The sequence below is a fragment of the Scomber scombrus genome, chromosome 15 (genome assembly GCF_963691925.1).
Source record: "Scomber scombrus chromosome 15, fScoSco1.1, whole genome shotgun sequence".
NCBI lineage: Eukaryota > Metazoa > Chordata > Actinopteri > Scombriformes > Scombridae > Scomber > Scomber scombrus.
In genome coordinates this window covers 7,899,000-7,923,648 of record NC_084984.1, presented here as the reverse complement: position 1 = coordinate 7,923,648, position 24,649 = coordinate 7,899,000, and the positions used below count along the sequence as shown (strand labels likewise).

The 24,649-nt window shown below is 40.3% G+C and overlaps 1 protein-coding gene across 3 annotated transcripts in view; it reads right to left on the bottom strand.

Moving 5' to 3' along the window:
• Positions 1–520: 520 nt before the first annotated feature.
• fcho2 (FCH and mu domain containing endocytic adaptor 2) overlaps positions 521–24,649 on the bottom strand; it is a 47,886-nt gene continuing 23,757 nt past the window's right edge. For 2 of the 3 annotated variants that reach the window (XM_062434229.1, XM_062434232.1), the window contains exons 8-27: positions 21,313–21,409; positions 17,889–17,933; positions 17,658–17,727; positions 17,526–17,550; positions 17,266–17,322; positions 15,967–16,024; positions 15,591–15,766; positions 12,889–12,913; positions 11,416–11,455; positions 11,157–11,242; positions 8,233–8,348; positions 7,998–8,127; positions 7,394–7,453; positions 6,747–6,858; positions 5,555–5,710; positions 4,607–4,739; positions 3,643–3,842; positions 3,484–3,548; positions 3,193–3,357; positions 521–3,102 (exon numbers count right to left, since the gene is read on the bottom strand). In XM_062434229.1, the coding sequence (XP_062290213.1) occupies positions 3,080–3,102; positions 3,193–3,357; positions 3,484–3,548; positions 3,643–3,842; positions 4,607–4,739; positions 5,555–5,710; positions 6,747–6,858; positions 7,394–7,453; positions 7,998–8,127; positions 8,233–8,348; positions 11,157–11,242; positions 11,416–11,455; positions 12,889–12,913; positions 15,591–15,766; positions 15,967–16,024; positions 17,266–17,322; positions 17,526–17,550; positions 17,658–17,727; positions 17,889–17,933; positions 21,313–21,409 (1,839 nt within the window). In that variant the 3' untranslated portion in view covers positions 521–3,079. The remainder of the gene's footprint in view (positions 3,103–3,192; positions 3,358–3,483; positions 3,549–3,642; positions 3,843–4,606; positions 4,740–5,554; positions 5,711–6,746; positions 6,859–7,393; positions 7,454–7,997; positions 8,128–8,232; positions 8,349–11,156; positions 11,243–11,415; positions 11,456–12,888; positions 12,914–15,590; positions 15,767–15,966; positions 16,025–17,265; positions 17,323–17,525; positions 17,551–17,657; positions 17,728–17,888; positions 17,934–21,312; positions 21,410–24,649) is intronic. The other variant, XM_062434231.1, reaches the window with a different exon arrangement.

Below are 24,649 nucleotides of genomic sequence, written 5' to 3'. Positions count from 1 at the left end.
CACATTATTGAATCATTGCACTAATTTCTACAAAAACACACACACAACTATCTGTCTCCACACAAAAAATGAAAAAAATGTTCTCATAAGGTTTGCCAAACAGGGCCGGGCTGCAGCTGATGATTATTTTCATTCTCAACTAATCTGCCAGTTAGTGATTATCCACTTGGTCTATGATAAGACAGAAAACAGAAAAATGTCAGTTTCCTAAAAGCGAATGTGATCTTCTACACTATGACTATATATTTGTGTCAAGCTCAAAGAAATCACACAGAACACAGTTAAAGTAGTCATTTTCATATATTTGTATATATTCATATATTACACATTTAATACAGGCACAATGAGAAATCATAAAGTAGAGACAAAAAGTGGCTGATACTGGTAAAAATGTACAATTTATGAGAATCATTTACACAATTTTGCTCTTTTTAAAACTCTGTTTAATACAACAAAAAAGGAAAAAAAAAAGAATGTGAAAGTGACCAAACAAGGAGCCTTGTAAATTCATTTTGAAAGGTTTCTTCTTTCTTTTTCTTTTTTTAGGGACAGCAAGAACCAGCTTGCTAATACTGAATACAATTACACAATCTGCTTGCTTTTCTTAAATGCATTCGGCTCATCTTACCCAAAACATTGGCATAATTATTAATGAATAAAACACTGAGCGACGTGTTGATTTCTCACAGTACAAATGTCTGGTGCTACATTTGAGGATTTTATGTAAACTCAACATTTCAACATTTGGCTGATTTAAGTTCAGTGTGAGATACAAAATTTAAGTTAGACAGACTCAACTTAAATTAACTTTTTCTATTCATTCATTTAAGGTAAGTGTCTCTAAATTATCATTAAAGGCTTTAGTCTTAAACCAGGTACAGATGTCCACTTTAAGTATAAAACATTGTAAAAACTGATGATTACATGTAATTACACTGTCTGGACATGATGACTGAAATCAGATAAATCATCAGTTTCCAGGTGAGACAATGAATCAAGTCGTCACCTGTTATCCAATCATTGAAAACCTACAAGGAGCCATGTTTTATAGTAAAAAAAAAAAAAAAAAATTAGCCTGATATGAAAGATTATTTCCTAAAATCTTATCAGAGAGGTCAGTTGGCCAAGTCATGCACAGTGTATGAAACTCCAGTCCTAAAAAAAAGTTTCATCAGTTTTCAATCACAGCTTCCGAGCAATTAATCACATCATTGAATGATCGTTGCAAGGACGTGGTCAATGAAAAAAAAAAAAAAAAAAAAAAGTCCTACACAACAAAACATACTCCATCAAGAAGTACAACAGCCTCTACAGCAGCAGCCCTCCATTAGTAAATAGACACGAATGGAAACACCAAGAGTCAAACGTGGCAATTTTTCCACCCATCCATCCATGTTCCATTCACCCACTTGTGCTGTTAATAGTTTCGAGGGGCTAAAGCCTTTCCCAGCATGCAACGGGGTGTGAGAGGCAGGACAGTTCGCCAGTCTATCACAGGGGCAATGGCAGTACTGTGATACAATATCTAACCACAGTCAACAACACCGGATTACTCAGTGTCGAGTAGTTGTAATAAGGCATTTCAATCATTAATTTGGCCTTATTGTGCTGCTGACACTAACGTTGTCTACTGCACAGCGAGCGAATGAGAGGTTAAGATCAACCCGATGAGTATTGAATAGAAAAAAGTTATATAAAAAGAGTTCAATGATCAAACCCAATCGCAGAAAGAAAACATAAGTTAATCATTTCTGGAAGACAGTCGGGTTGTAAAAACAGGAAGCCTTTTCCCTTCAGTATCCAAATAAAAGGAGTAAAAAACACAACTGGCACAATGTTGTTGCTATTCTCATTAACTGTGCTGTAGTATATATTAAAAAAAGTAGAGAGAGAGAGTAGAGAAAAGTTAGATTTAGGCACATTTCTCTATTAAGAGGGCACAAATGTGTGATTAAAAAAATGCTTTCTTTTTTTTAATAAAAGGTTTTTAAAAAAACTTAAGTGTGGGGTAACGTCCCTTGAATCTTTTAAAGCATTTTACATTTGACACAATGTTTTACAGTCAAGATCACTGAGCTTTCTTTTTCTTTTTTTTTTTACATGATGATTAAAAATGAAGGGTTTAAAAAAAGTACAAGCCTTGACTGAAAAGGGAATTTGCAAAGACAAATAGTTGAGTTTTAAAAAGACCACACTGATCATAGACCCCATTAAAGGGTGATTGTTTAAAAAAACAACAACTAAAAACTCCATACAGAGAAATGCAGATTAAATCTGGAGACCCAAATCTGGGTAAAAACATTGATGCACTTTTGATGCCTATTGATCCACTGTATAAGAGGAGGCACTGAGGTCGGATATTTTTTTTTTTTTTTTTTGCATTTGTTTGAAAGCACTTCAATGTTGTGCTAAAAGATCAAGCTTGTGCTACGAGTGTGTGAGACAGATTCTACCTTCATTGCTTCATTGCACATGATCAAAAAAAAGAAAAGAGAAAAAAAAGACAATTTGCGAGGAACGGGGGAAAAAAGAAGAAGAGAAACAGAAGACAGAACTGATTTGAGAGTCGAGTCAGAGCTGGTCGAGTGTTAGTATTTACAGTGCGGAGGGACAGAGGGAGAAACCACAAGGTTATTCTTCTCTTCCACGCAGAAATTCATTTGTTTTAGATTCTTTACAGACTCTTGAAAAACGAATATAAAAAAGGGAAGAAGAGCGTCTGAAAGATTTTTAGTGCACTTTTTTTTTCTCTTTTTATGATTTCAAATACAATATAGATTTATATCTAGTCATAAATTGTTTCTGACTATACAAAAGTGAATTGATCAGAAAGCATTATTAGACTTCATATCTACACATTTCCTGAAAGCTCGTCTTAGTTTTCTTTTATTTGTCTTTTTTTCTTTTCTTTTTTCTTTTAACAGTGTTCAATACTCAGTGCTGTTTTATTGTAGTGAGATTCTCGCTTTCCTGGCAAAAGCACAACCGAGTTCAGATGGATCCAGAGGTTCAAAGTTGACGACTTCTGTTTCTAGCGAGATTTTTTTTTTTTTTTTAAGAACCAGAGTGGTTGGTCACCTCAGAAATCTGCCATATAACGACCTAAAGAAATAAACAAATGAGACATAATTTGAGTTAATGGTGCACTAATGAACATCTGATAAGTCTGGTTGATGAAGCTCACATGCATACCTGTGGCAAATCTCTTCTTATTGAGAGAAAGTCTGTATCCTGTCCCCTGCAGCTCCATGTCCACTCCTGACAGGGTGCTCCCCTCATTCATGAACTGCACTGCTAGAGTGGAAGGGTTTGACGGGCCATTTGACAGCTCAAATTTGGCCCTCAGAGACCCAGCGCCTGCAAATCAAACACAAACACACACACACACTCACTCGCCACTGAGTCTACAAGTATGCTTTTAAACAAGCTGTCTCTTGTGGCAAACAAATTTATGTAAACGGAGGGAGAAAAAAAAATCTTTACCTTCATTTTCAGACTTTTCTGAGATGTCACTCAGCTTCCACAGACACTTATTCTGCTCTGAATTCCTAAAAAGGAGAGTATGAACACCGTAAGTTGTTTCTATATACATAAAAAAGAACTATTCTTCAGCGGCTGATAAAACAAAGCTCCACAGCTCACCAGATGGAGTTGGGTAGGGACTGCATGTTGGTGACTCCTCCATCGACAGGCACTAAGATTTGTATGTTGGTGAGCGGCCCAGGGGAAGCCATGGACTCCGGGTTGTAGCGGTAGTCCACCCTCAGGTCTGTTGTGCTCGGTGTACACTTCCAGTAGACGGCCAGGTTGAGAGGAGTGGAATGAATCCCGTCAGAGAGCACCTGAACGCAGCAGCACAACCTCATTATCAAACTTTAAATATGGACAAGACTGCACTGAATTTGAGCAATTACAGCGAATTCAGCTAAAATTACACTATGAATCCCAACTAAGAAGGTTAATTTCACTCTTATACTTCTGACACAACATATTTAGTTGATTTGCTGCGATGAAAAAACACAAATGCAAGCTAAAAATGAAACTCATATTACTTCAAAGCTTCCTGGAAAGCTCAAAAGTTGAAATTTGGCCATTTCTTGGATTGTTTGTTTTACACCTCTCTGATTATTATATTCCTATATTTCTTGATCCATCATACACAAACAAAGTCTTTTTTTTGTGTCAAGAAAAAAAGAAAAGCAGGGCATGATTATGGGGTGGCAGGATGGCCTTAGTGGTTTGTGAGGTTGTCCGCCAACTAGAGGGCCGAGGCTTGATGTTTGATGTCAGTGCGGCTGAAGCAGCTGAAGAATCCCTTGACAAGTTATTTAACCCTTACCTACTCTGGCGCCATAGCATTTGCCGGCTAATAAGAGGAAGGGCAACTTATACACACATACACATAAATATATTCATTGATCAGCTATAATATAGCAAATCTACGACCCTTCTAACTGCTCTATCCTCATTTTCATTTTCTTTTTTTGCTTCTTTCTCAGACGTGCCCGGATTGTGAAGCACTTTGGGAAATATGTTTTTAGAAGCATTCTTTAAATACAGTCATTTTATCTGGATTATGTTCTCAGCTCGCCGTTGGCTGACTGACCTGGTATTTTAGGATGTCCACGTTATAGTAGGAAGCTGAAGGATTCTGATCCAAGGCTTTTCTGAGGTAGGACGTCAGTGCTTGCATGTTGAACCAGAAGTCCTTGGAATTTGAGTCACTTTGGGAAGGATCACTGAATACATTTTTTTTTTAAAAAGCACAGACAAAAGAAGTCAGAAGGATACACACGAATGCACGCTCGTACACACACAAGGAATAATCAGAGGCTCAATTATTCATTGCTCTTCTTGGCTTTGTGTGCAAAGCTCCAATAGCTTGGAAAAAATGACCTTGTTATATCCAACCAGCTACTAAATCATGAATTCCATTTGATTCAATTAGTCCAGCCGTGTGGTCTTGGGATAACCGAGATGAACCAGAGCAAGAAACATTACCCAAAAAAAAGAAAAAAAAAAAGAAAAAAACTTTTTTTTTAGTTTTAAACTGTTCACATAAAGTCAACCAGACCAACCTGACACATTTAGAGCCGTATTTGAAGTTTGCACAGCATGTGAGGTATAATATACTTTCAGCACCTCTCACTGAGACAAAAGAGGTGAGAGGTAAAATTATGTATGTTGAGTGAAGCAGTTGTTATAAGAAGCTCGCTGTCCTTTTTTTTTTTTTTTTTGCTGTTTTAGGGTGTGAAGTGTTTCAGAAGAGACATGGGCTGTTGAGAACCTGGCTGTTAAAGTCTGGTGGAAAATACTTCTCTGACAGCTTAATGATAGGTTTATGTCAGATTACTAATTGAATTTCCTCTCACTGACGCACTCTATATTTCCTCGATTCTCACTCATATCATCAAGTCCAAATCCCTCTTTCGTTTAACCGCAGCTCGTACAAGTCATAAACTCATCAGCTCTGCAAAGTTCTTCACTCGCAAACCTGCATGTTTGTATTTTAGTCGTTTTTTAACGATCGACTTTCCCCCTCCGGACGTCTCACCTGAATAGTAGCTGCTGGTTGGGAATGATCGGCTCCAACCTGCTGGTGTTCTTCAGTTTAAAGGTGAGCACGGCTGGGGAAGGGTTGGTGGTGAACACCTTGATGATGCCCACGGGGAACGAGAAGGTCATGTCTCCCGTGATCTTCACAATACACCTGCAGAAGTGAAGCCATATGGAAATAAATGCATCTGTTGATCATTTCAAACAGTCAATCAATATTTAGGTAATAAAAATGTCAGAAAACTGAACCAAAAGTTATAATTTGCCTAAACTGACATCTTCAAATCAGATGTTTGGTCTGACCAAGAGTCCAAACCCCAAAAAGATATGGAGGAAGCAAGATATTATCACATTTGAAAAGCTTGGCCAGCAGAATATCTGGCATTTTTGACTGAGAAATAAGTTAAATAATTATTAAATTATCAAATGTATTCATTTTCACCAGTATAACGTTGTTCAACGGTACATTTGAAATATTTGGTCTTACTTCAGCCCACTAATCCACCTTTTATATGAAGATCTAATAAGGCCTTAGACTCGATATTCACCCTGTTGTAGTCTTGTGTTTAACATTGGCTTTAGTTTGAAGGTTTAACACATGCCCATATTCACTCATGCCAATCTTAATATAAAGTATATGTACGTGCGTCTGTAGTCTAATGTAGATCCAGACTCTAAACAATTTCTGGGGCAGGAGGAGTCTTGCTTCAGTTGGGGTCCTGCCTTGGCTGCAGTGGCAAAGGCCCACAGCGGGTCTCAACCTTGCACCGTGCGTCTGCTGCATTGCTTATGAAATGTTCCATTTGCTAATCCCTGCAAAAATAAGCCTTTTGCACAGCAGCAATTTAACAGCAGTTAACCAATAAAAGGCTGTATGTTTTCTCTGCCCCAGACTATAATCTGCCCCATGTAGGTTATCCAGTCTGAAAGAATGGTGTCAGACTTAACACAAAACATTCCACTCATACACAGCGCCTGAGAGATACACTCTGCAAAACGCACAACCAACGCACAACCAAGTGTGTGTGTGTGTGTGTGTGTGTGTGTGTGTGTGCAGTGCAGAAACCATACAGCATGTACTGTATAACTCATAACGTCATAAGTGTTATAGTTCAAGTATAAGCAAAAATGTGTATGCGTGCAGGTCCATGTTGGGGCCTTTGAGCCGCAGGAGGTCATGTGAGACTCACTTAGTGGGATCAGCCCCTTTGAAGTAAGCATTAACCGACTCTGTGAAGGCCACGGCAATGGGCAAAGCATCTTGGGATGCCAGGGTCACAGGGCTGGGACCGCGAGACGTTCCTGAGAATGAGAAAGGAGAAAGAGTTGTGGGTTTGTTGACTCAGCTGCAGATCAGACTTTCATAACAGCGAGGTCCTCACGTCAGAGTTAGGAAGGTTTGATCATGCAAAGATATGTTACATAATTAAGAACATTTCTATTATTGCATATTCATTGAGTCAGTCATTCATACGTTGCAAATCAGTACATTGTTATTTCTCAAATGAACAGAAACAGGATATGTTTTAGAGCAGTTTGTGCTGCAGCTGCTTTACCTAAAATTAAGCACTATTAGAAAGTCAGAGTGACCTAAGAGAGCATATTAAAACAAGAGTACAAGTCAAATCATTCATTACTTAATCGTGTTAGGAGTTGATGCTGTTCAAAAGTAAGATAATGTGAGAAACAAGTGAACATATGGATAGCGCGCAAGACAAAGGAATGCAATCACTGCAAAGCATAAAAATGCAATTCTCCATCCGGCCCAACCAACAGGCTGGTGTTAGTTTTAGTTAAATATAGAGGAGAGTCCTCTTATATGAACCAGAACCCATACCTGCTGGTGTTTCACACCGCTTCTCAAAGGTAGGCAGCTTTGCTATGAACACATCATCCTCTTTACACCAAATTAGAGGCGTAAAGGAGAAAAGGAGGAGATAAACAGACCCAGAGAGCACAAAATGAGAGGAGAGATGACACTGATCACAGTTGTAAGCCAGCTCCTACATGTGTGATGGTGGCAGGTGAGCCCTAAGCTGACAAGGCTGATATGATTGCACAGAGATGAACAAAGAGCTAACAGGCCCTAACGATGACATTCTTAGCATCAGCGAAAAATGTATGTATGCAGAGAAGAGATGATAACTATAAGCAACGCGAGTTTGGAAAGGCAGACTCACTTTGGCTTAGCAGAAAGAAAGGAGAGGGGGAGAGCAGCTCTGTCTCTGGAGAGGAGAGGAGGAGAGCAAAGTTGTGCTCAGCTACTGTAAGGAGAGGAGAGGAGTGAAGGAAGGGAGGAGAGTGAGGGGGAAGTGGGAAGCATGGTGGCACACTGTGGTGCAGATACAAAGGCATGTGACAGTTTGGTGAATAGCTGAAGAAAAAAGGAGAATAAAAAAAGATGCCATTTTAATGGTGAGAAGCTGAGGAAGCATTCTTACCAACAGTAGGGGTGTTGCCAGCGCTGAGCGAGGCATTCGAGGACAAGGAGGAGGAGCTCTCTGCCCGGGCGAGTGGTGCTGCAGGAGGCGGGCTGGCGTTGGATGTCTTGGGTGGGCTGAACGGTCGTACCTGCGTGAGATGATATCACAATGTCGAAAAAAAAATCTTTGCATCATTTAATCTATTTTTTAAAAAAAACAATCAATAGTGTTGCTACTGCACATATTTACTCACAATCTCATTGATTCCTGTGAGTTTCCCGGTGGGGAGTTTGGGCCTGGAAGAGGGTCGTGGAGGGGGCACCAAGGCTCCAGCTGTCAAAGGGGTGGTAGGTCTGTTCGGTACTGGCACTGCACGGGAGGAAACAAAAGAAAATGTGACTGGTTGGTGACAGTTAAATAGCACAGAGATTGGGAAGAAATAACATGTCTGTTCATGTTAGAACTTAACTGAAGTAGATTCAAAACCATCATGCATCAAGACCTCTAATATAAAAAAAACCACAGCAGCAAAATTATACATCGACAGTCATAACAAGGAACAAGTAAAAACACATTCCAAAGAAAATATCGCAAAACAGAAAAACAAGGAAAAACAAACCAGGCTGTGAGTTAAATAAGCATATGCCAGTCAAATAAAATAGTGAAAAAACAAACAAACAACAGAAAAAGTTTTTTTTTTTTAAATGTGTCAACTTCAACTATGAAACAAATGCACAAAACTTAAAACAAAACTCCAAACCTCAGGCAAAATGTCTCTAGCAGCGGTAAAGATGTTACCATTGAATATTTTGCTTGATGGAGCAGCTGCCATCGCCCTATCTGTAATCCCAGAGAAGACATCACCGAAACAAGAGCTGCTGTCCTCCCTGCTGCCCGCTGCTTTACAGTCGCCGTCAGCAGAGTCATCAGAGAGGAAGCGACTAGGCCTGCCAGAGGTGGACTGGGTCCTCTGGAGCTCCTTCACGGACGACCCCGAGCCCTGACGACGAGGTGGAGCGAAATTATCATTGAAGGCGATCCACTGACTCTGAGACCAGGACACGGAGGAGAAGGCGTCGACGCTCTTTGGAGGGCTGGCGGCGGCCGGGCTTTTGATGGGGTCAACCGGCTCGGTTGGCAGGGTGATGGGGGCGCTCTGGGCCCGCGCCGGCACAGGCTTGAGTGCTTGGAAAGGGTTTTCTGGCGAGTCCCAGGGGGAGGATGTGGACGAAGAGAAAGAGGAGACATCTTTGGATTGTTGGCTCTCTGCCAAGGGAGGAGAGCGCTCCCGTTGTACCACCGTCTCAGCTGAGGAGGGTGACGCGTGTGATGGTGGAGGGAAAACAAAGAGTATAGAAGGTAGACATGAAGACACACATCTGTACAGATGCTGACATCACAGAGAGCTGCACCGCATCATCTTAAACTGTCGCATAACACTTTTACAACTTTATTACAACACAATTAAGATTTTTTATTGGTAAGGACAGCCATGTGACTCAGTATGAACTTTAAGGATATATGACTTAGTTACATTTTATATTACAGTCGGTTGAGCTTTGGCAAACATCAATAAAACTTCAATTAGTTTCTACAGTTATGACATATTTTCTTCTTTTTAACAGGAAAAAATAGACTGATTGATATAATGGAGATAACAGACTACTGAAATTCTAGTTTTGGTTTCAAGCCCAAGAAAATACTGAGCATATTTGAAACCAATATGCTCGGTTATCAGCAACAAACATGCAAAGCCATGGCCCTGATTTTAAACAAGCATCACAATCCTAATAATCAAAGCCTAATTTAGTCTGACTACACAGTTTATAGTTAAGTTCAATCACACTTTGTCACATGCATCTGAAGTGAGGCTTAAGCAGTAGCCGATGAATGCCTCAAGTTTCTTCAAAAGCTTTAATCTACATCGCTGTCACACACGTTTTACCTGACGTCTCCGGCAGAAACACCGAGTCTGAGTCAATCATCAGAAAAGATGGAGACGGAGGGATTGAGAGGAAAATAGAGGCAAGGTCTAACAGGAGCAGGTAAAAATCATAAAGTCAAAAATCAAACCAATAATACAATACAAAGTAATGAAAACTCAGAGGATGACAATGTAATAAAACAAAAAGTAAAGTAAAACAATGTGTAAAACAAGTAAAAATGTGCAAAAAAAAATATACATGAACATAAAATAAATACATATAATACATGATAAAAAATAAATAAAATCATCCATACATGTTTGAATCGTTTTGATAGCTCACATATTAGACTTCCGTGCATTTTGAGCTGGTATTACTGTTACACTGTACACAGAGATTTAACAGGGTGCAAGCAGGGACTTAATTCCCATCACAGTATCTTAATCGGGGCACTTTGCGCTGCTCTTTTGACTTTTAAGCCGAGACCTTTGACAGTAACGAGACACTGTTTCACAACATACGTGCCAGCGGGCTTTATAGCCAACCTTCTGACCTCAACTAGGTGCCAATTAACTGTGGATTACGCTTAGCCTAGGCTATGGGTCAGTGCTAATGTCACTCTGTTTAAACACTGGTGTCATGCATGCAAAGCCATGAGAATCCCTCTATCAACGCTGCACGCTTCGAAAACCTCAAAAGTCAAGTAAAACAAGCTGAACTGAACTCTTAGTGGAAGTGTGAAACTTGGAAATTTTTTATGAAAGGAGATAGGTATACCTCAAATAACTGGTGCTATTTAAACATAAAGAAAAGGCTGAACAGTGAAAACTTTTAAAAAACAGACTAGCAGCACTAAGCCTGGCATTATATTTCCCTAAAGTCAAGTATTCAGTTGACTTCAGGGGTCAGTTCCTCCATCTGGGAGGAAAAGGGGGCCAACTGAGTAGCTTGGAAAAAAAGAGAGGGAGAGAGGGAGAGAGAGAGAGAGAGAGAGAGAGAGAGAGAGAGAGAGAGAGAGAGAGGGACACTACACGGTGCACAGAGAGATGATGAGATCAAGGAGAGAGCAAAGATGACTGAATCTCTAGCTCAAGTTAATGAATGAATAAAAAAAAAACAGAATACTTGTAGCCCGGTTGCTCCTTTAAGGAATTATAGTAACCTCTTGATGCTGAGAGATACTGTGCAATATAAAAGGAAAGATAAAGTTCAAATCGGAAGTTGTGGGGAAAGATATGTCCACAGTGGTTACCTGTTGATGAGGACACAGAGGAGGAGGAGCCTGCTGCTACAGTCGGGCCGAAGGGGTCCAGAGACAGAAGGTCGCTGTTAGTCAGACTGCAACGAGAGAGAGAGAGGGAGAAAGAGAAAGAGTCAAACTTTATTACATTTGAAGCAGAGATGCATCAGAGTTCAGTGAATAAAAACATGCACATGAAGGGTACTTTCAGTCTTGGCAGACGTTTAAAAAAATGCAGAAAAAGCTTTAAAGTTTTTGCTCTCGTACTTACTCGTACGACGCTGGCACTCTGGGTTTTGCCAGTTCATCACCTGCAGTGGGAGAAAAACAAACAGAAAAAAGTGAAGACCTGCAGACCTGCGGAGAGTGATGACAGCAAATACATGTTCACAGCAAGGAAAAAATAAAATGAAAAAAAAAAAAAAAGCACACAAGAGATTTTTTGACCGGACAGCATTCCAACACATTTGCCAAAAGTAATGTTTTAAATAAATCACACCTTAAACCAGAATATAAACTGAGGTTATGACTGAACCAAGTGAGAACCACCATCTACCACGAGTCATAGAAGTCAAAAAATATATATTTGCAGTAAGAGTTTCAACTCAGGCCATGATATTTTTCTTATGTCTGCCTCACAAAAGTTAAAATCTTACTGCAACCTTTTAGTCTGTTTTTAAACATGGTGGTAGCACTTTAAAAAACAAAGGGATGGGAGTGATTTCGCAACTCAAAAATGAGAATCAGGGTATTATTTTGTTAATTTTGTGCCCCTTCCTAAATTTGCAAAGATCGACAACCTGAAGCAGCACCAGATTTAAGAGGACAGAAACTGAGAGGACCCCGAATATAAAAACACCACACATGTAAGTTAACTTGTTTTTTTTGGTTTAAAAATGAGATACTGAAAGTTTGCGGTGAGAGAACACAGTGTCAGTGATGTTAGCTGGCTGCAGCAGCTGTGTGAAAGGCTCCTATGAAAGGGGGGAGAGCGAGAGATGAGGGGCTGTGGCAGATATTTTGAGCGGAGGGGAAGGAAGGGTTGGAGGCTTACTACTGTAGTGAAAACATACTCACCAGGACCCTGAGCCTTAGAGCTTAATGTAGATACTCCTGTGATCCCTGAGCGTATGTAGAGTATACATCTATCAATGCAATTACCCTTTGTAGATTAATCTAAACTCTATTAACGGTTTAGCTGCAGAATGTGGATATTATTACTATTTAGTGACATACAAACAGTGTGTTTGAAAGACTTTCTAAATGCTTTTTAAAACCTGTGATAAGACCTCATGGAGCATGATACATGACCTGTAGGTTACACCTATGCTTTAAGTATTTCTCAAGCACAGAAAAACACAAAAAACTGTGTCAGTTTGCAGAAAGGAAAAAAGATCATTTCTGACATGTCAAAATATAAACAGCTAATTAAGCAATTAATCTTATTTGTACCATGGGGGGGGGGGTATCCTTCAAACTCACATTCACAGAAAAGAACAGTTATTTACTTTTGCTCGGGATATGTTGGTTTTGGCTTGGTTTCCGAATTTTCCTTCTTAAAGACAAACTTCTTTTAAAAACAACGCCGGCCAAGAAAAACGTAGTTGAGAGGTTGTACAGTCGACCCTCACTCACCCCCCCCACACACACACACCGGCCCCCCTGCACCCCCCACGCCCCCGCTTTTACAGTCCGTCCAGTAACACACAGATAGAGAGGTCAGAGAGACAGAGAAAATACTCACTGGACTGGTTCCTCCGCATCTGCCCCTGAAAACAAAAACAGACATTAATTAATCGGAGACGCATACGGCCCACCAGGACTTTTCAGCTGTTGCTCGGCAGGACTTTGTCAACTTGTAAAACCCCCCCACCCCCAAAAAAACCCCTAACCCTAAGACATAAATGATCATCCTTCATACGTGACCCATAAATCTGACTTTTTCGCAACTTTTTAAAGAGGGTCATTATGCTCCTCTCTGCTTGCACTACTCTCAGAAGCTTGAACCCCTCTCCTTTAATTTTTACATGTCTGACAGGTTGAAACTTTAAGCCTTAAATTGGTTATGTGAATAAATATACAATCTCAAATACATGAAAGCACAATGAAAGTAAAAAAATAAAAAAAAACGTTTAAAAAGGTTGAACACTATATTATTAATTATTCCCAGTGGTAAAGGGAATTTTCCACTTCAGAGTTAAAGACAGTAAATCACAGGGCTACTCTGGACTCACACATACCAGACGTTAAACCTAGGGTGAAAAACTCAGCAGCTCAAAACCGTGCATCTAAGCCCGTACAACGATCAGTCAGGGACAACAGAGAGCGTGCCCCCAACACTTCACCAGCTTCCTTCACACAACCTCTCTTTTTTTCCCCCTCTCCGACCCATAAATCTGCTGTGTCATGCTGCGTAACACAAGATATGCAAGATATGCTCTTGAGGGCCACCAACCCAAATGGAAACTTAGAACATCAATTTCAATAAAGAATGTATTCGCACAAGGAGAAAGGTTGGTGGGGGTGATGAGGAGAGAGAGTGGATGAGGAGTGGGAGGTGGGTGGGGGGGTGGGGGGGTTGTCAAGGGAGGAGGGGGAGAAAGAGAAACAAAATGGGTTTAAGGAACATAGCAAAAGCGTTTAACCACGGTAGAGCTGTGAGGCCAGGGTTTAGTCCCACAGGCGCTAAGCGGCAAATGGGTTCAATTACGGCTCTTGCTGGCCACACACACACGACTTCCATTGCTATTTCAATAAAGGAACACCGCGGAGGGAGAACCAAACAGGAGGAGAAATGAAAAAGACAGAAAAATGAGCGCTGCGAAAAAAAAAAAGAAAAAAAAAAAAAGAAAATCTCTCAATAATTCACCCCAGATGATGCAACGTTCTTCATCACCTTGGATGTATGTTTTAACTTTAATCCAGAACATTTCTGTAAATATTAATAGGAACAGGGTGTGAAAAATAAATCTGAACAGACAGCGAAGAAGGCAAGAATACTGCTATTTAGATGCTAATCAGAGTTGAACACACAAACTGTGGTCTGTGTTTCTTTTTTTTTTTTGTACTTTTAGTATGAGAAAGTAATTGTGGGTTTGAGTCTCAACAACAAGCGAAACCAAACTGCAATGAACAAAGTCAAAGGTTTAAAAGAGAACATCTTTCCTCCTCAATCTTGTCATATTAAATAGAACAAAAAACATCCTCTATAAACTTGTAACTTATCTTTACCATTAATTCCTAGAGTGGAAAAAAGAAAACATTTGTAAAAAACTAGGCAACTAAGCCCATAAAGTATTCATAAATAACCACAACAGAGTCCTGTCTAGAACAAGTGGGCTCCAATAAAATCGAAAGAGTGAAAGCAAACAAAGAAAAGAGAGAGAGAAAAAAAAGAGAAGACTGGAGGTACAACACAAACAGTGAAGAGGAACAGTGGTGAAAGCAGAGGGAGAGAGAGAGAGAGAGAGAGAGAGAGAGAGAGAGAGAGAGAGAGAGAGAGAGAGAGAGAGAGAGAGAGAGAGAGAGAGAGAGAAGATGCCGTGACATTCGTTTAATGTGCAGCCGGGGAGTGTGGCGGGTGAAACCCACTAGACCCCCTTTAGCGACACTGAGTGTGCCCTCTCAGCCGCTGCACAGCAACATTAACAACAACAACAGCTTGGTGCGCATACACACACACACACAACGCATGTTTGCACACAAGCAGTAGTGGTTTTAAATTTTAATGGCGGCGACTATTTTCATAGAGCGGTCGGAGAATGATTCAGAGATTTAGTGATGGTGAGGGACAAGGAGCTGAATGAAAGACTCCACGACTGAGGCCACGGATCAGACCGGGCAGTGTGAGAGTGTGTGTGAGTGAGTGTGTGTGTGTGTGTGTGTGTGTGTGTGTGTGTGTGTGTGTGTGTGTGTCTGTGTGTGTGTGTGTGCCGCAAAGCCTTTTCTTAAGTGCCTGCAAAGGAGTGAGAGAGTGTGTATGTATATGTGTATGTATATGTGTGTGTGTGTGTGTGTGTGTGTGTGAGAGTCTAAAGAAAAGGCAAACAACATCAGATACTTAGCTCACAAATTATTGTTTTATATCTTTTTTTTTTTTTTTAAACAGACATGAAACTGAATTCTGAGGGAAAGCAAAACCCGACATGTGTGCAAACAGGATCTTTACTGAATCAGAAGCTAATCTGGCATATGAAATAAATTAGACATAACACATGTGACTTTCCAATGTAAATAAAATAAGCTTCAAGAAAGAGTGACTAATGGCGTTCATCCACAGGACGTGTACTACAGTTAGATGGCATTCACATCTACTCTAACAGAGGTTAGACATTCTCCTGTTGCCCTCTGGTGTTGCAGAGGCAGAGCAGACATCTGCTGCTGCAGCAGCGCAGGGGCAGCAACAGGTTTGGGATTTTCAAGTGTGCGTGTTAAATCCATACGTACCGAGGTGGAGGGCGACAGGATGATGTTGCCGATGGAGGCTTTGAGCTCGTCGATGGTGGCTCGGTTCTGATGCGTGCCGTTGTTTGGCTGAACGGGCTTGATTTCTACGTGGAACTTCCTGGGTTCGTCTTCATCTTCAGAGTCGCTGGATGAATAGAAGGAATTCTCTTTGGCATGTGAGCAAAAAGAAGAAGTTAAGGAGACAACAAGACAACAGCTACGGTTTTCTTTAGGCCATCAGGGCAACAGAAAAGTACAAATGCAGGTGGGTGTGACGATATAAGAAATCATGATAAATCCTAGATGTCCTACGAGGCGAACTGAGCACTGATTAACTGCTGAATGCACACAGAGTGGAGATAAATGTAAAGGATATCGTTTTCATTTGCTTCTGGTCGGATGCAGAAACCCTCCGCATCAACCTGGGGAACGTTCTGCAAAACACAAGCAGAAAAACAAAAAGTTATGTTTAAAATCAAACTTTTTTTTGCACAGTGTTAAATGTATTATATGTGTATCCTTTACACATTAATTTTAAAAGCAGCTAAATGGAAACCAAATCATATTTATAAATTATTACACATCAAATTTTAACATCATTCATTATGCTTAGTTTTAATGCCACTGTTGCCATTGTCTGCACTTTATTCTTACACACATACTACACGCGCACTTTATATTAATATTGTGTTGTATTCTTTATTTTATTATATATAGTTATATATCTTATTATATTTTTAATCTTATTTAGACTCATGCTCAGCTGCTGTAACACCTGCATTTAACCTACAGGGATCAATAAGTATAAAATCTAATTTTATCAAAAAGAAAAAAAGTTTGCTTTTTTTTCTCAAATTGCATATAAAGTAACATGTAAAAATCAAATTTAGGTGAGGAATTTGTTCAAAATGTTTTAAAGTGCTCAACACATTTTTTTTTTTAAATTATACTTTTTAAAAGTTACACACTAACGTGTGTAATAGTTTAATCAGACTTCCTCCTTACGCTATATTTTAAGATGGTCAAAACGTTCAGAATTCGTCAAAATTGTGTATATTTTCATAAATTCATCAAAGTCAATTAGTTAATTAAGTGTGGATCATGCAGTCTATTAACAGCTGGAAAGTTCTTTTTCATTTACTGCATTCTGTTTCTAACATTTTACATAGAAAAAAAACAATATGACTAACTCAGTATGTTAAGATGGGTACAAATTGGGAACATTTGTAACAACTTATAACCCACTGAGTTAATTTAATTCCAGTCTCCTAGCCGAGATCCCCCAAAGAGAACACAGTGGTAACGGTCCCTCGATATGTCCACACGTCATATATGACCGACAACAAACACGTCATCAACTGCACCGAGAGCTTAGAGGCACCAGCTGACATTTTTACAACTTCTGATCTTTAAGATTTGCTATTTTAATACATACACAACTGTGAAATGTCTTTTGCTGACATTAATTGTTGATACAATTTACAATTTGCTTCCTATTATGGCTAATTGGTTCAATTTTGAATAAGTACATTCTTGCAAGGAAGTAATAAAGCAGCCTTTATGAATATTTATGAAATATATTTTCTCACCATGATTTACAAAAAAAAACACCGAAGGTCTGGACATGAATATTTAGTTTGTGTGTGTTTATGTCTATGTGTATTAACTTGCTTACAGCATTCTGGATGTCTATGGCCCCATAGTATCCAGGGGGAGCGCCATTGGCAGAGTTCTACAAGCATAAATAGAGAGGAATGAATGAATGAGCAAATCTACAAAACAAACAAGAGGAAACAGAGAGAGTGAGAGAGTCACATGTTCCAATAGTGAAATACTGAGCAGAATAAAAACCAACGAGGATCTTTTCCACCTCCTGCTGTTTGAAATAAAAATTACATACAAAGCTGAAATAAAAGAAATGGCAAAGATACTCACAGCAGCTTCAACTTCTGTGGACTCCCTAGAAAACAAAATGTTCATATGATGATGAGAAATTCTTTAAAAAAAGGAAGTTGTATTAAATGTGTTGGTGGACTAAAGATGTAAAAAAAAAAAGTTTTTACTCACGTGGAGTCTGTGTCTTTGTCCTTCCTCCGACCTGGGATGCCAAATGGTTTTCTCTTCCTGGGTTTGGCACCTTAATACAAAAACAAGAAATTTTAAGAAATGACATTATATCTGTTCCAAATCACAATTCAAATTTTTGCAGTGCATATTTAAGATTTTAACACCACTTGCAGTTTATTTGTTACTTTTCTAGTTGTGCATCTTAAACATTGCAAAAGAAAACAAACTTGCCTTCAGTAGCAATGGCTGCATTGCACTCCTCAAACTCAATGGGTCCTAATGAGACAAAAAATAATCATTTAGGTTCATTTGGCACAGAAAGGGTCAATGACCCACTGCTGAGAATGCTGTGAACGAACATCACGCCATAATTACACACTCACACACACACATACACATACATTTGGGGAAGCACACAACATGCAGTCTGGCGTGCCATATAGAGTGTGTATACAAACAGGGTTAGGCTGGTCCCAGAGGGTAGATAGGGTCAATAGCGGAGTCAACTGTGTGTCTGGTGGCCTTCAGAGATATGACACGCCCTCCTACAGTCCCAAAAACCTACTCTACAACATTTAGTCCTTCCTGACAGATAAACACCACCCCCCCCCCCCCCAACCTGGGATGCATAAATTGCAAGTTATAAACCAATTAATCAACTCAGGAGGAGTCTCGGTGCTCACAGCAAACAGCAGGTATGAAGACTAAACCGAGCTGAAACTAACCCTGCCCGCACGGTGCACGCAAAGTCGCTAACCCTATTACAATAAGACAAACAAGTCCGAGATTACATGCAATGAAGTGTTTAAATCCACATGGACAAATCTGCTCTCAGGCTTCAGAGATGCCCTTTTCTGCTTTTCTCTGGCATGTACAAACTGTCCAGAAAAAAAAGAACAGACCTTAAAATAAACAAATAAACATTATCACGCAAACACAACCCTGGTCAATGGATGGAAGTAACACATTTTCATATCTGTTCCAGCCAATGACTGCAATATCACTTGGAGCACAACCAGCCATGGATTTAGATCAAACCACAAAAAAAAAAAAAAGGAAAAAAAGAAAGAAAAAAGAAAACATAGCTTTTGGTTATTCAGATGCATCATTCATGTGATGAGAAAACAGTGAAAAATAACAAAGTTTACACTTAATTTAATGCTCATCAATTAAACACATTTACCTCCAAGGCCCTGCACTTTGGATTGTCACGCTTCGATCGTTCCTCCAGAAACATTTACAGAGGCTTCTTCTAACGGTCTGCGCTTTGATGTACACTACGCTTACACAAACACACACAAACTCACAGGCAAGACGTGCAATGCGTTTATGTGTGAAGTCCGGGTGGTTGGGCTGTGATTTTATTATCTATTACAAAAAGTGACATCTCAGCTGTATAGTGAAACAAATTGAAATGTTATATTACATTAGTGTAATATAACATTAGTGGATATGATCTGATTTTTCAATTATACATGTGGACATGTGCTTCATTTTTTCAGCATGTGACTAGAAGCAACTAGAACTGCCCACTTAACAGAAAACACATCAATACTTTACTGTCATTTTAAGTATTTCTACCTATTTTCTTTTATGACATGACCTCAAAGACATGCAGTCTGTGTTTGCTAACAGACCAGATTGACTGCATATAACTAGAAACCTAATAGCTTTTGTAAGATGAGCAGAAGAGAGAGAGAGAAAGATGGGGCAAGACCCTCTGGCAGTATTTCCGATACACTAACATGCCTTGACCTGAAAACAACAAAGCTAATGATATTTTAACTCTAAACGTATACGGTAGCAGCGGCCCAATACAGCCTCCCCAGAGGATGCCAGTCGCGAGCAGCATTGACGCATTGTTTGGCGTGTGCAATGCTGAGTGAAGCGCAGGGAAGCGGCGAGTCACGAGAGGCATGCATCACGCCAAGTGAAGTGGATAAAGTACACCAATGACCGATCTACTCTACTGTGCAATATCAGGCCTCTTCACCGCCGGCAAATACACAACGGCAGCACGAACCACTTGGCATGCTCATTCAAGAACTTTCTCTCATGGGAGGAAGGGAGAGAGGCGCACGCAGACACTGTAATTTCATCGTCCTCATCGCTGTATTGACATGAAACAGGTAAAGAGTATTAGAGCTTGGATGGTGCGTCTTTTCCTGGAGAGGAAACTCATCGTCATTATCTCATCATCAGCCATCATATTTTGTTAGCTGCATCGGTTGGAGAAACTGTCAAACAAGAGTAATACAAAAGAGCCAGAATGCGGGAAATTAATGGAAAATTACACATTGCGTTTTTTTTAATTCGAGCTCTGGGATGTTTAACAAAAGCTGCTGCGAACCTACGTCAGGACCAGGCAGAGCAGGAACCCTTTGCCGCTAGCATCCTGCTATTGCATCTGACAATATTTATGCACACCAACTGCAAAAAAAGTCTAAACACCAGACACATGAATATTACCTAAATCTGGACAGACATTAGGAACTGTTTAAACATCTCCTAAACAGACAGACGACTTTGTTTATACAGGGGAAGATGTTTCTTTTCTTTCTACTCTCTGTGAGGGAAGCATGCAGTCACGCATGAGCGAAGAATGGTTTTTTAAATTGCATATGCTTCACATGGCACTGGGAGTGGGAGAGGGGCGGAGGGGGGGGGTTTGCGTGTCTGGCCCACCGCCAGTTGACAGCTCAGCTGGATATCGTTGAACACATTTCGAACCCCCCTGCCTCGCAGCGTGTCACTTTGGGATTGTTTCCGCAATAGAAAGTTTATTCAACCTCTCTCTCTCTAAAGGCACTGGATCGGCCATCCGTTCAGCTATTTAATCAGGGGACAGACAGGTTATTTTTCTGACAGGGCCAGGGCTGCTGTGCAATCCCTAATGAACAGCTTGATACAAGAGGAATTTTCTGACCGTTTTTTTAGCCTCAATTAATTCTGCTGTCCAAACAAATGAAGGCCACCACTTCTTGGACGCAGCGTCTGGACACAGGGGTCACCGTTTGTGTACACACAAACACAGCAGAGGTGAACCCTTTATGCCTGTGACCTGACGTAATGTAGTACAAGTACAGAAGACTAGCGAAGTAATTGGATATTTATGACCAGCCATTAAAAACTATTCACATGCTTCACAGACTAATCAATATTTATTAAGCTATGAAAAATCAGAAGCCTAATATCAATGAATGAGCTGGGCGTGTGTGTGTGACTAAGTGTGCGTGTGTTTTTGTGTGTGTCAGAAAGAGGGAGGTGAGGGGGGGTAGAGCCAAAAGGAGTCTGAGGAGTATTCCCTTGATTATTGTGGCATGGCAAAGTTTACACAAGAGTCATTGTTGAGCTCTGACCTCCTGAAAAGGTTGGTTCTGCCTGCTTAGCCTGCGAGCACAGCAAAGCCCCCTGTGTGTCACATGCTTACTGGAATGCCAAGCCTGCCTACCTTTACAGCAGATTACTATGATTGACTCTGATGGTCCTCTCCGACTTCTAATTGCCCCTCTCTATACACCCCTCCCCTCCCCACAAGGCATGAAACGGATGGAGGGCCCATTCTTCGGACCGCTAGTTTGTTTACGCACAACTCAGACGTGGACAAGCGTGTATTTTCAGAATAAAAAAAACATACAAGGCCGAGGCGGCTCACCTGGTCTCTCCTTGCCCGTTCCTTTGCTCTCGGCCAGTTTCTGTATTAAACTCTCCACTGAGGTGTTGTCGACGTTCCTCACAAATTCACTGTGGACCTACGAAATGGAAAAAACAATAACTCATATTTAATGACAATTAAATTAGTTGGAATTCACGAAAACTGATGGAGAGAAAGCACATGGTAGAGAAAAAAGGGTCAACTGCAGCAGACGCTCATATGAAATCCACATTTGTTGCTAGGATTTAAATGTATTTAGTGTTTATTTGTCATTTACATTCACTTTAATCAATTATTTAAAAAGGAAAAGGGGTCAAATTCTCTCAGAAAACGCCAGTACTTTCACTTGACAAAGGCGTATAGCCAAGTGCATTTAACTAGATACCCGAGTACTGGCAACTCAAGCATGTTCAAACTCACCAGCAAATACAGTACATATTGTGGTCGGGTTTGCAGAGCTCTGGGCTCTGACTGAAGTATGATACATTTTCATTTTAAGTACTTCAAATGTGCCTAACCCTTCTCCTGACTGTGCTACTGACATTTTAGCCTATCAATGCTCACTCTACATTGCTTGTTGGTGGTTTTTTGGTAACATCAATTTATTAAAAAAGTGTATAATAATTCTATTTTTAGCTACATATAGTATATACTGGGTTTGTAAATCATTTAAAGCACCATTAAGTGAAATTATTTGATCTGTAGAAGACGTAAAATGACTATGCTGTGTTAAAGCTTATCACATATCTACTGTAGTCAGGACATGAATTTCCAGTTGCCTGTTTTCTGTTTGTTTTGGTAAACTGGAATAGGACTGACATTATCAATCATCACCATAATCACCAGTAATTGAAGGAAGTTCAGTTACATACACCAGTGTCAAGTAAGCTGACATTGAACTTATTTTTCAGAGATTGTTTTAGACTTTTATGTTTTCAGTCCATGTCATAATGTTCGAGTATTTCAAAGACTGAAGAAAAACAGAGGATTAGTGTCACAGGTTGATGGAGAGGTGAGATCTCTGGGCGTTTGTTTTGTGATATACAGGACAGGAGACAAACACAATCTGCTGCTGCTGGCTCTCCCTGTAATTCACACTGCTTAGCCTTTAGTTGATATTTATAACATTTACTTTGTATTTGGCCCGTGGAGAGATACTATTCTTTACTGTCATTCTATTGAGTCAAGTTGAATCATTGTTGTTGGCACTGCAGACTGCTGATGCCCTTTGGGCAGTATCAGAGGAAGCATAGTGTTTGTTTGCTTGTTTGTTTTGAATGTGCATGTGTGCTTGTGTGTTTACTGAGGGGGAAGTGAAAGTGATGTACGTATAGGGATGGGGATGAAGAGCAGCGGCTGATTCTGTGCCATCTCACCAAACCATTTAGATGTGCGTGATACTGTAAACGCATACACACATAAATGTGTCTCTCCCCCTTCCCACAGGCCCCTGTGGCGAGGTGGAGTGCATTAGCCTTCGGTGTCCTGGCAGGAAAGGATGTTGTGAGGGAGAGAGGGTGGTGGGGGTGGTGGGGGTGGGGGGGTTTGATGTGGGTGGGTGGGTGGGGGGCATGGAGGTTGCCGCGGTGAGGAAGTATGCTCACTGCAGCACACGCGATCTGTCAGGTGCTGCTGCCATGACGGCGGGCACTAACACTGGACTCAACCTGGCCTCTCTCTCTCACACACACACACACAAACACACACACAAACCTCATCCCGTCGAGCCTTTTCGCCCACATCCCTGAAACATGCATCTGCTTTCAAGGGATCCTCACTCACACACACAAACGCTCACATATTACAAAAACAAACACGGCACGCACACTGACACGTACACCTGCCTTTATGTGAGTTTAAAGCTCTCTCTACACGGGAGAACAACACTCTGCACTCCTCTCAACTTCAAATGTGAACTGAATACACCTATATAAGGTATTTTCCTCTTTACACTGCTTACTTCCCCCCCCCTCTCATCCTTTCAATCTAACCCTCTTATACTTCACGCCTAGTGAGCTGAGCCTTTTCTGTAAATACCTGCCAGGTCGACATGATTGCTCCTTGATTTTCAGTTACAGGTGCTCTTTGCTTTTACTTTCATGCACTTCAATTCTCTGCAGTCGCTCGTCTCTGGTAGTTTAATGTCTCTGCACAGACAGCAGCTCCAAAACTGAACTCTTCTCTTGGATGAGCTACATATAAGGCAAGAATTTAGTTTAGTATTGCATTTTCTCCCCAATTTCCATTGTACACAGGTAAAAGTCACTGCCAAATCCACTGTTGGCCTCGTGTGTGCATAAACAGTCACGTCACCTCTGATACACCAGTACACAATCCCATTCACCTGCCAGCACGGAGCTTCACTGAGAGAGTGTAACACATGCAGAGATTCATACTATCCCAACCCAGATGGGCAGGAAGACTCTTTGAAGAGCGCTCTGACCATCTATTATAGAACACGCACCAAGAACATGTTCCTTTACCAGCTTCCTACCCAATAAGCACTTCTGGTTTTGCTCACAGCTGTGGTGCAACCAGTTGGAAAGTTGAAAACACCACAGCTGCTGACTTTATTCAGGCCCTCTGGTTTTGGGTGATTGTTTTTCCTCTCTGCACCACAAAGGGAAAACACCAGATTTTATGATAAAGTTCCTGTCTGTACATTCAGTAATGCTACATTCTATACATCAAATATAGTTAAAGAAAAACCCTGATTTCTTACAGTCATTTTATCAATGAGTAGGTGTTTTGACTTGCTAACATAAGGGTGAATATATTATTTTATCAGCCCTAGATTTTATCAGCCCCAGATTCACTATGAATCTCACTTTAAGAATATTCTAAGATCAAGTTTAAATTGTTCAAATACATAACTTAAGCCTAACAATTTATTACACTATAAAAAAAGGAATTTAGGCTCTTTAGTAGAGTCTGTAAATACACTTCTGAGCTAATGCACATTGTAATGTTAGGATGAATGATACTTCTGTGACCTCCTCTGCTGTAATGAACTTGTTTACCTTCCGCTTCCCTACACTCCCTTAGCACACATAACATATTCAACCATTTAAAGGCTTGGATGATTAGGTTCTGTTTACTTTTGGTTTTGTCTTGTGTGGGAAAAACTAACTCACTCTATTCTTGTATGTCGTACAAATCTGAATACAGAGGGAACATTTAACATTAACAGTTGGAGAAGGTCTTGACAGTTGATACCAATGAAAAATTTCCTTGTTGGGGTGTTTCACTTATTGCTTTGATAGTATTTTCACAATGGCTGAAACTCCTCATTTGAATAAAATAATATTATTGACGCAAATGCATGAAATACGTCAGG